Source organism: Kryptolebias marmoratus, linkage group LG11 (genome assembly GCF_001649575.2).
Source record: "Kryptolebias marmoratus isolate JLee-2015 linkage group LG11, ASM164957v2, whole genome shotgun sequence".
Lineage (NCBI taxonomy): Eukaryota > Metazoa > Chordata > Actinopteri > Cyprinodontiformes > Rivulidae > Kryptolebias > Kryptolebias marmoratus.
Genome location: NC_051440.1, coordinates 19,465,825 through 19,477,328, shown reverse-complemented (window position 1 = coordinate 19,477,328; position 11,504 = coordinate 19,465,825). Strand labels below are relative to the sequence as shown.

The window sequence follows — 11,504 nt, the reverse complement described above, 5'->3', positions numbered from 1 at the left end:
AATCCATGCAGGAACTCTTTCTGTTCCAAATATATTTCTTACAGGTAATAGATTAAGAACTTTGTCAGAGGTGGAGATTTTACTTCCATTGCTCAGTATTATTCAGAGTTGTACAGTGAATGCTATTAAATTGTGACATTTCTTTAAAGTGAACTATTGTTCACTTTAAAGATTAAAAATCTCAATAACAATAATAAAAAAAAATATTCTATGAAAATAAATAAGTTCTTGATTGCGAATTTTTGGACTGTGGCAGTCAAAAATGAGTTAGTTCAAGTTTATTTAAGGAACAATGTGAGATGATGTGAATATTTATTCTGCTCTTACGTTTCATGCAAAGCAGAGCGTTTGTGATCCAAACAAGGAAAATATCCATTGCTCATTGATTTACTACCCTCTGCTGGGGAGAATGCCAAAGTGTCCGGTCTAAATATATATTAGCCTCCATGGTCTGCAAAATCATCTACTTTTCATCAAACAGAATAGTTTTTTTTTGTTTTGTTTCTTGTTTGTTTTTTTCCACAAAAGCAATATAACATTTTTAGATGTAAAAGGAATGTGCTGATAAGGGAAGTTTACTTGTTAAATGAGCTAAGCAAAATATTAAAAACCTCCAAATGTGAAGTGAAAAACATGTCTCAACTGTAAAAGGTTCCTAGGTGTGAGTGAGAGCATGAATGGTTGTTTGTCTCCTTTGTCTCTACATGTCCCTGTGATGGACTTGCGACCTGTCCAGGGTGTCCCCCGCCTCTCGCGCTGTGATGGCTGGAGATAGGCACCAGCTCGCCCGTGTCCCGCAAAGGAGAAGCTAGGGAAAAAAATGGATGGATGTAAAAGGTTATAACTTATTTTTCTGGGAAAATGATGATGACTGAATCATCTCACATCTAATCACAGAATATCAGTTTCAAACACAAAATGAGATGAGAAATGGTTGGTATGTCCGTCCGTCTATCCATCTGTTTGTCTGTTTAATGGACATATTTTGATAAAATTCAGATAATACATTTTTTTAATGACCTTATGGTTTTAATGGAGGTTTGCCCTCTCAGTGTGCTTCTAGCTTTTAAATGTGACATTGATCTTGTTCAAAAAGTAGCCAGTTAACTAGTTTTCAAAGTCTTAGCGTTCGTAAAAGCCCAAGCAGGGACAAGAGCTGTAAAGCCCTTATTGGCTGGAAATTCTGCAAACAACAGTTGCATTATTTGACACATGAGGTGTTTTTTTTTTGTATTTTCTGAATAAAAATAAAGACTATAAATAAACTATCTATAGAATGTGCCGGGGAAGACTTTACACAGTGCTCTGACTCTGGTTGTATCAAAATTAAATCCTGGCAAAAAAAAAAAGTAAAAGAAAACATTGTGATGTGAAAGCAATGTCACAGAAAATGTACAGCATTATCAACACTGAAGGTGAGCCAGTAAAATGGTGTGTATGTGTGTTAGTTCTGGATAAAAACTGTCAAGTTAGTTTTCCACTGATCTAAATAGAAATCATAAAAATGTGATTTAAAAATTTAAAAAGTCAAGGAAAAAGCTTGGTTTGGGTGTTTGTCTCAAGTCAAAAAATACAACAAAGGAAACATTTTACAGTACACTACTTTAATATAATATACTATGTTACATTGTAAGTTCACATCTCCTTTCAAACAGATGTCATATATTTTGTTTAACAATCATAGACAGATACATCTGTAAACTTACATGCTTAAAAACATTTCTAATATTGTGAACAACATATCTTTTAGCACCTTTTACATGCAACACACCCAACTTCTTCAGCTTGTGTGTGTAGGTGTGTGTGTGTGTTGTGCACACAAGGAAATTACAGAGTGATTTAATGATCAGAAGTGGTTAAGGAAAATAAACAATGGAAATTCCAAAAAGATAAAAAAAACCCTCCCCTGAGCAGGAACTCGTCATCACAGCATTCTCTAACAGCACAACAAAACATGTTTGGATGGCCACAAATATTGTTTTACAGGACTGTCCAGAAATGTGCCTGCCTGTAAATCCCATATTACTATTGTGGTTTATGTCTTTTTGTCTAATGTTGTCCAAAAAGAGTGTTTTGTTTTGTTTGGCCGTAGTACTTTGATTTAGTCCTCCAACATGAAAAACAGCCATGACACAGCTCTAATCTGTCCAACTCACAATTCGGGCTGAATGCCTAACAGGCCCATTTGAGTGTGAACAGAAAATGATAAGGGTCCCTGATAAGATGGGACAGAGTATCTGCTGAGAAAATACAATAGCTCCAGTGAGCAGGCTCACAGATACAACATCCCATCTGTTATCACTTCCTTATTCTTCCTCCAGCATGTATCTGATTGAATTAATGTCCTCTTCTTTAAATGATAAAACAGATTTTGTGTGGCTCATTCAAATGAGAAAATAATTTTCTGACAGTAAGATATAAAGGCACTTGTGGCTTGCTTTTAGATAATGTGTTTTTTTTCACCCCCACATAAAGACATCCATTGTTTCATCTATGCAATTTAGTGTTATAGCCAGTAGAGAAGGCCAATAGATCCTTTAAGTTTTACAGCTATTGCTTTGTCATCTTTCTACAGAGGTGTGTGTGTATTAAAAAGAACGCATTCATAGCTAAAATGAGAACATGTGTGTTTTCCCTTCTCAGATCTATTACAACCGGTTTGGGTGCATGTTTTCCATGCATAACCACAACGCCTGCTGCAGATGGCCTTAAACCAAGCCTTGTTACTCTAAATACACGTTATGCTGGTTTAACGGTGCTTTCTCGAACTTCTCTGACACAATGCTATCTCTTACTTAGAGCTGTTTCCTGAAAACTATATAATTCATAGCTCTAAAATGAATCACACGCGTACAGCATTATCCATATGAAAGTGTGATTTGAATTAGATATTATCAGGCGTTGAACATCTTTGCACACTGGGGCTATGTAAAGCAAGTGGTCCGTTAGGAAAATAAGCCCTTGTCATATAAGTTAGATCAGTCTGCATTATTTGACTACAGAGTAACTGTCCATTTACCTTCAGTTATTCACATAAAACACTCCTCCATAAAGCAGCTCCCAGATGCTCCCAGATTGTCTCAAAGTAAAATTTAGACCAGATTTAAATTCTCTTTTTTTGCAGTTTTACGATTTGCAATTGCCCTCTTAAGTTCTTGATCTTTCAGCATAAATATGTACAAAACAGAAAGCATTTTAATATTCATAAATTTAATATGTGATTGTTTAATGATTCACACTGCTACTTAGTAGTTGAATTTTGCCTCATAGTTGTCATTCACAAACCTAATTTTAGTTCACTACAGTGTCTGACTGTGTATACATTTCAAATGAAAAGTAAATATAAACCCAAACAAGTGAGCTTTGGAGAGACTCAAATGTTTGATTGCAGCATATAAGAGCATTACATCAAAACAATGGAATATGATGGCTATGTACTTCAGTCTAAACTGGTTGCTCGTTTCATGTACTACAACAATATGACAATCAGCAGCTGTGATTTCAACCCAATTATGAGCTGACTCCATTTACTCTCAGAGAACAGTCTTCTTTAATTCCCAGAGTTATCAATGAAATAATAAAAGAAGCTCTCCTTCAAGAAGGAATTGTTGTGTTTATCTTTCAAAAATCCCATCAGGATTTATATGTAATTCTCTGTCATGGCATTGAGTTTGGTTTTACGCACAACATTATTACACGGGTGTTTGACATTAAAAACTGAGAGGAAAAAAAAAAGTGGTACACTAGATGAATTTTAAAGCCATCTGCAAAGATACTGACACAATGTAAGGTCAATGAATGTCGCTCTATGTAAAGGAGAGTCACAAAAGCCAGATAATTTGGAGCGATTAGACGTGAATTTGCTTGTGAACACAGGCTAAAGGGAGAACCTTTTTTACTGACACTGCTTTTATCTTGCAGCCAATCAAGACACAGTCATTTGTCAGCTGTCTGCAGGAACCAGCTTGGGCATGCAGTGGCAAACAATTAACCGTGTGGCATTTCACACTGTTGTGATAAAACAGAAACAAACTGCAGTATCTATAAGTGCATAGCTTTTCAAAGACGAGCTTTTTAACAAATGACTTTGGCCATAGTTGACAGTCAATATTGTCAAAATGTGTGCAAAAGTTGCTATATTTTGCATATTTATAGGTTTATTCACTATAAGATTTGTACATTTATTTTTAACTTCACTTATTATTAGTTTGATTTAACTGATAACCTTTAATTACATTTTTACTCAGAATTATATTCCATATTTAATTGTACAATAACGTTGTAAAAATGACTTTCATGAAATAGAAACAATTACAAGCTTTTATTTATATTAAACTTCAACAAACATTTGCACATCTTAACAGTTCAGTGAGTGTAAAGAATGAAATAAGGCAAAGCAAGCTTTAGTTTGCTGTAAATGTTGTTTTAGCTGGGGAAGAATCGATGCAGTAAGCTTACAGGATCTAATTTTTAAAAAATGTATATTTATATCTTTATTCAGTGATCAAACATCCTTCCCAAAGGACTCTTCACAGTATCAGTGTCAAAACACTTCACATACATCCGTTTGTCGCATGCACTTTGACTGCTATACAACATGTGCTCCTTTGGGACTAAAAAAATGTTTCGATAAACACTTTCATAAAAGAAAGAAAGAAACAAACAACAACAGCAAAAAAACAGATTCAATATGTTTTACGTTTCCTGCTTGGCAGGTTTGTTGAGTGTGTTTTTTTTCTCCGTAAAATTTTATGTAAACACCTGCTTAGGTTTGACTTAATAAGATACAGTAAAGAAAAATAAACTCAGTGCAGCCTCAATACAAATAAGGAAACAAAAGGGAAAAAAAGCAGAAAAAGAAAACACTTGTAAACAGTTCAAACACATTTATATAAAAAATAAGGCAAATGAAATTAATATTAAAACATCACAACTATGCACAACAGCATGAATAAAATAAATAAATGAAATTTTCACTTCTCTGTCTCCCTCCATCCTCTTGCATTCCTTCCAAACTTGTAAACCAGTCTGCGTCCGTCTACTCGTTCTAGGATTTCCCTTTTGTAATAATATCTTGAAGAGAAACAGAAAAAAAAGAGTTTTATTGAAGATAATTTGAAACAGGCTGGAAACTTTAGTCTATAAAAACATACTCAGTTGAACTGAAAGAATTACTCAGTCGACAGTTTAGCTTCAAATATAAAAATGCACTTCAGTTGTTCACTTTTTTTGATGGTTATCTGCATGCCTAACACTATAGATATGATCAGTTTATCTGTTTGAACATTTTCGGGTCATATAATTCGAACTTGCCATGTTAAAGAACGAGTATCACTATTTATTATGATTTATTTTGTTTTTTGCATCTTTTTTTGTACAGTACAAAACTGGATTAGAAATCTTGCATGGTTATGAATTTTGCTCCATAAAGATTTTACAAGTTGTACCCAAACTGAGGAAAGACCCTTAATGATAGGGATGGTGTGACATAAACTGTAGCTTAACCCTGTGACCTGAAGTTACAAGTGCATCTCTGCCTCTCTTCATCTCTCTCTCTATTTGAGTTTATATACCTGGAAATTTGTCAAATAGCATAAATAATCAAACTGAAGGGGAATAGTGATATATTTTTGTATATGTAAACTAGTTTGCTGAAATTTGTTTTCCACATTAATAAATTTGTTTACAGCAAACATAAAATTTCATATTTACATGTATAAAAGCTTTGCGGCTTTACCTCATTGCACGACTCAGTTTCTCATAAGTCATGCTGCTGTTATTCTTCTTCTTTCCCCACAACTGCGCCACTGCCTCGGACTTCAGGAATCGGAAGACGCCCTCTGTCCGATCTTCCCACTTGATCAGCCCTGGGTTTCGCTCGGGGTTTAGCAGAATGTCCCGGATGAACTCCCACAGGTGGGTCCCTCTAGGGTCTTTAGAGACAAATTCAGGTGACAGAAGATCAATAAATATTCAAAGTAAATGAGACTTTTTTTTTGCAAAAGCATTTTTTTATTACTTACTGTGTTTTTTGACTGGATGACTTCGACTAAAAGACCGCTTAATGTCTGAACAAGAAAGAAGAAGAAGAAAAAAAAATCCAAGTTAGGGAACTTTGTTGATATTTTATCTTGCAGCTCCAAAACACAGTTGTTATACCTGAATGTGTCATGTTGTAGAGAGAAATACTTTCTTACCAGGACTAGAATGGGTGGGAGAGATATCAGCAGCAAGTGAGTGAACAGAGGGATCATAGATTTCTAAGTTAAGAAGAAAACAAACAAACAAACGAATAAATAAAAAATGTCCTTTTTAAAATTAAAACTCATTACAGTAGGAATCAATCGACAAATAGACATTATTAAAATACCTCCAGGTGGATAGCTGACATCTGGAAATGGACATGTATCTGCTGTAAAATAGATAATAGTCAATGGAAGCAGAACTGATTAAAAAATAACTTAAATAGCTTTGATCAGATGGTTTCCTACACCAATAATGTTACATAAAACCTCTTACTTTCAGGTTTGAGTTCCAGTTGACCTATGTCCACATGATATTGTCCTGTAAATGAATAAGAAAGGACATGAAGCATATAAAAACACACATTAAATGTGATATCTAATATTTAAACATTGATTAATCAAGTTCATTGTCTTTAACGTAAATCATTTAAAGCTAATAAACCAAATTCCTGCTGAACGATAGTGTATTAAGGGACCTAAGCAGGCATGACAGAAAATGTATTTTTTGTTCATGGCATATTGAGAAATGCTTTACAAGGCAAAATAGTTGGATTGTGTTGTATTTACATACACTAAGAAAACCAAAACTATTACATTTTACATTTCTAAAAGGAAAACTACATAAAAGAGTGGCTAATTAGCTGACATACTACTTTCATACAAATCGTTTTTTCTTTTTTTTTTTGTCCTTCCAAACAAAAGTCAGAAAAGCACAAAAGTGGAAGCAAACAAATTTGAACTCAGTTGTATTATCTACAAAAAGAGCTTGTTTTCTAGAAAAAAAAAATAAAAGACTGCTCCTGGTTTGACCTTGAAATTTTAGTTAACCTTTATTTCCCTGCAAACTGGAGGTTAAACCTGTTGTGCCAGGTCTTCTGGTAATGACCTTGCTTTCATCATAAGATAATAGATAAAATGTGACGTGCTCGTCTTGTTTACAACTTAACCAGAAATGTGACAAATTTCCATTGTTTAGTAAGTCACACTACAAGTACCAGTTCCAAGAGGCTAAACTTAAGTTTCTTTTATTACTTTAATTAAAAAAATAAGAATTCACGAGTTTCCTCAGTTTTTCCTTTTTAACTTCACACCAGAGTGCTTTGCTGAGGATACACACTTGAGCAAAAACAAACAAGAAATCCATCATCTCTTTCACTTTACGAACTCCTTCGCCCTGTTTTTTCCAGCATCATGCAGTGCAGCCTCTGACCTATTCTGTGATCCCTTTTTAACCGCAGTTCATCACACAACTCAGGATCCCTAGCCTGTCTTTTATTAGGAGTTAATCATCTTCATTTTTGCCCCGTACACCCCTGACTCTCAGTCTTGCTCTTAGACCCACCGCTCGACTTGAGCTCTGTGATGCTGTTGAAAAGAATGTGTCCCACGCTGCCGGCAGCACGGATGAAGTCGGGGTAACTCAGACTGCAAAGCTGATGGCCATCAATGTCAAAGTTTTGGAAGGGAATGCTGGCGGCATCAATCTGGTGGATGTCCATGACCTGCTGCAGCCACTCCCACACCTGGTACTTGCTCCAGAACTGAGGCTGGGAGTCGTGAGACCACAGGCAACTTCTGTAACCAGACATCACCAGTGCACCTGAACAACAAGCAGGAAAACACTTAAACCCTATTCACTTTTTTATAGGAGAAAATTATTTTTTCTTGTAATGTAAAGCTTTATTTAGTAGATAAAAAAAAAAAATCGACAGAAAATGTCAATGATTATTCTCAATAGCAGTTTACTGAAAGTAGCAGTTTACTGATAGAGCTGTTAAGGCATTTCTCAGTTGGGAATCCTTGCTTCATGTTTCAGAGCTCTGGGCTCACCAGGTGAGCAATCCATCATTGCTAAACGATTTTCCCTAAGTGTTCTAGCTTTATGGAGCTGGATTGTTTAATAGAAAGCAATAAAAACCCTTAAGCAGAACATTTTACAGTATTTTCTTCGAGCATTTAGGATATTATTCAAACAGTTTAATCAATGATTAATGTCAGCTATGAGTCCAAATGTAATCCTGACAAAGAATACAGTGAGTTTCATTATAAGTGTTAATCTGGGTAATAATACTCACCATCAGGATAGAGGCTTGCAGGTCCCCAGGTAGAGGTCAGCTGGCTGTCCAGAGTGGTGGATGGAATTATACTCATATTGTAGCTTTTACACTCAGATGTACCATGGCCCAGGTGCTGAGGGAGAAGAGGAGGTATATTATGCGATGAATAGTTTAAAAACAAAACTTATTTAGAGTTTTAGATTATTTGTATTTACACTTTTGCATCCACATATCTAAGCGTCACATGTTGGCGTGTGAGCGTACAATTTGTGGTTGCCTTGTCCTCTCCCTTCATATATTCAAACTTCCTTATTCCTGTTTACACATGATATTTATAGAAAACAATGTATTTGAGGAATTTTTGGATTGTAATGATGCAAACAGAGAAAATGGTATTGCTGCAGACAAATCTACAGACTTGGATTTTTGAGGTAGTGTCTTTAGAAAAATGGACCTAAAACAAAACATTTAATTTATAAAATGTCAAAGCAGCCATTTGACAACAATATAGATATTTTTGAACATTAAAGCATTTAAAATTTCTTAAGGAGACCATCAAAATAAAATGTCAAACCTCTAAATGAGCACCGTAAATGTACCTTAAATGCTTCAGGCTACCATAGTTATAAAAGGTGTTGCTAAATCAACCAGGCACAAATGTCAACATAAAACTACATTAATAGGTTGATATATTACATATAAATTTATACTGTTGCTGAAATAAGCTTCATAGGGCACTAAAACGTAAATGACACAAAGTCTGTACGGTTAATGAGTTGCATAAGCAAATGTGCCTGCTGGCTTTTACTTTTTAAACAAAGCTCATTTGTTTATACACGGTGTAAAACAGTTTAGTTTCTGTGTCAGTAATGGAAACATATTAGTTTTAGGTTTTTTGTTTGTATTCAGTAAAAGCTCAAAATGATTTATGTGACATTAACATTTTCATAACGACAGTCCTGTCTTTCCATGTGAGGTGATTTTTATCATCTGAATGAATGAACAGTCATTCTTAACAGTTGCAGGTATTTTGAGTTGTTTTTTCCCCCTCCTGTTCTCCTGTTTGTAAATGTAAATTGTAAATACAGACATGTTTCAGACTTAACTCAAAGTATATTTGCATGAAATGCAAATATGCCTGTGTTAGAATTTCACCAGCTTCACTGTTTTGGTGGCTGAAGTCTTGCAGTGTACAATAGCTGAATTGTAGCTTTCTCAGTTCACTGTCGATATCAGGTTCTAACTGTGTGTTTTTGCCACACAGGCTTCCATTCTTTAAACACAAGCCAGCCTGTCACAGGGGTTAATAATGTTGCTGAGATGAACAGCTACTCCACAAACTACTGTCTGCCATAATCACATCTTATTTTTTCTTAGATATTTTGCTATTTATTGTAAACGTCTTAAACATAAACAATAAAAAAATTAAATTAAATAAAAAAATAGAAGTGTTCGTGAAGGTACAATGAACTGTCAAAGGTCGGAGTCATGACAGACAAGTTTTAAGTGGCTACACAATAAAACCAATTCTTGACAAGTTATATGTTAAGCTTTTACTGTAGGTAGTAAACAAATTTACAGCAAACTTTGTCATACAGCATGTTCTCAATGCTGAGTACCTTGCTATCAAGTCAAACCCATCTTTGACATACATCCTCAAGACTTAGCAAATCAGTTTTTCTAACAACCTGCAACGGAGATCTTTGAATTCAGTTTTCCTAAGAAACTGGTGCTACATGCCATCATGCCGAGCAGGATCAACTCCAAACCTGCCAAGTCTGCTCACATACCATTTGCTATGTGTTAACCCTTCATATCTACTACTGCCGAGCCCTTATCTTCCTAAGAAGGCAGAGAGTAGTTTACATCAATATAAGAGTCATGCAGCACTGTAAAAGACAAGGAGTTTTATTGATCAGTTTCCTTTCAGCTGAGTCATAGTGAAAGATTCGTTATTTGCTCTGATGTGGGAGATAAGGTGCACTGTTTATTCTGAAGAAGTTCACCTGGGCAGTGTGTCGTAATAACGTCTTTGCTTTCATTTTCATCTTACTCATATTTTCAGGGCTGCACTAAGGCTTAGTTTGGAAGTTCTCTTTTTTTCAATGTCGTATGTCCCGCTTCTTTTTTTTACCATCATTTAAATCTGGGATTCATGCAATGACAATCAAAATTCAAGTTTTCTGTAACATCATGAGGCAGTTTGGAGGTGAAGCGTTCACAGCCCTGAAGTGTGCGGAATATATTCAAGATTTGAGGAGATTATCTGAATCTGTCAAAGATAATTTTATTTGTTTGTTTAACCTTTATGTAACCAGGAAAAACTCACTAAGATTAAAAATCTCTTTTTCAAGAGTGTCTGGGGACTTTTGATGGAAGGCAAACACAAGACACAAGTCATTTGCAAGAGTTTAAAATTCTATGGCCAAATTTGAGTGAACGTATTCTGATAAAGATATGTGAATGTTACTTTTTTCTCTTTTTACAGTACCTTATGGTCTGTTCTGAGATTATGCTTTCTAATCATGTTTAAAACTGCAGATAATTTGGAAGACTACAAATGAAAACTATAACTGAGAATTTTTGTAACGACAAAAAAACTTACAAAAAAAACGTATTCAAACAAGAACAACAAAAAACATTAACAAACATCCTGGTTAAAGTAAAATGTATCACCTACCAGAGCAGAAGAATGGGTTCCCACTGGACCCAAAAGAAGTATCCCGTAGATCCTTCACTGACCCAGTCGGGCAGATCAGTTCAGTTTGTGGAGATTGAAGTACTCTGCTGTGTTTCTGTTGATGCAGAACTTGATGGAGTGAGCTGTCAGGCTTTCCAAATCTTTGAATCAATAAACGCATGCAGACACTACAGGTGTTACTTCGCCACAATGGGATTTTTATCCTCTTAACTTCCTTATACTGCTCCAATTGGCTCCTTACAGGTTCATACAAGGTACTTATTTGCATAACGCACACCCACGCATCTCCCCTCCCACACACACACACACCTGACATAACTTTTACATTCCTTGTTGGCACATTTTCTCTCACACTCTTGAACACACAAAGTGGCACTTGCTTCTGTAAAAAAAAAAAAAAAAACTTTACATTTATCAAAAAAAAAAGAAGCCATTTAACTAAACACCTTTTTTTTTGGCTGCTTCGTTCTGCAGGGGTCACCACAGTGAACAAACTCACAT

General features: G+C 35.2%; 1 protein-coding gene across 2 annotated transcripts; it reads right to left on the bottom strand.

The window, feature by feature from the left end:
- Positions 1 to 4,292: 4,292 nt before the first annotated feature.
- ehf (ets homologous factor) lies at positions 4,293 to 11,209 on the bottom strand. 2 transcript variants are annotated; one of them, XM_017422990.3, is made up of 9 exons: positions 10,983 to 11,209; positions 8,321 to 8,435; positions 7,588 to 7,845; positions 6,520 to 6,564; positions 6,371 to 6,409; positions 6,198 to 6,260; positions 6,024 to 6,068; positions 5,738 to 5,933; positions 4,293 to 5,073 (listed from the first exon to the last, which is right to left on the bottom strand). In XM_017422990.3, the coding sequence occupies exons 2-9, from the start codon at positions 8,394 to 8,396 to the stop codon at positions 4,974 to 4,976; spliced, it is 822 nt and encodes a 273-aa protein (XP_017278479.1). In that variant the 5' UTR covers positions 8,397 to 8,435; positions 10,983 to 11,209; the 3' UTR covers positions 4,293 to 4,973. The 2 variants fall into 2 exon arrangements, with proteins under 2 accessions (XP_017278479.1, XP_017278478.1); XM_017422989.3 differs by having other exon boundaries at positions 6,371 to 6,412; positions 10,983 to 11,207.
- Between the last annotated feature and the right edge of the window lie 295 nt (positions 11,210 to 11,504).

Bases quoted from the DNA above. Each gene is read 5' to 3' on its own strand.
- ehf (XM_017422989.3), bottom strand. From the start codon at position 8,396: ATGAGTATAATTCCATCCACCACTCTGGACAGCCAGCTGACCTCTACC. The intron at 7,846-8,320 runs GTGAGTATTATT...CTTGTTGTTCAG, and splicing joins TGCAAGCCTCTATCCTGATG to GTGCACTGGTGATGTCTGGT. The intron at 5,934-6,023 runs GTAAGTAATAAA...TTGTCTCTAAAG, and splicing joins TCATCCAGTCAAAAAACACA to ACCCTAGAGGGACCCACCTG.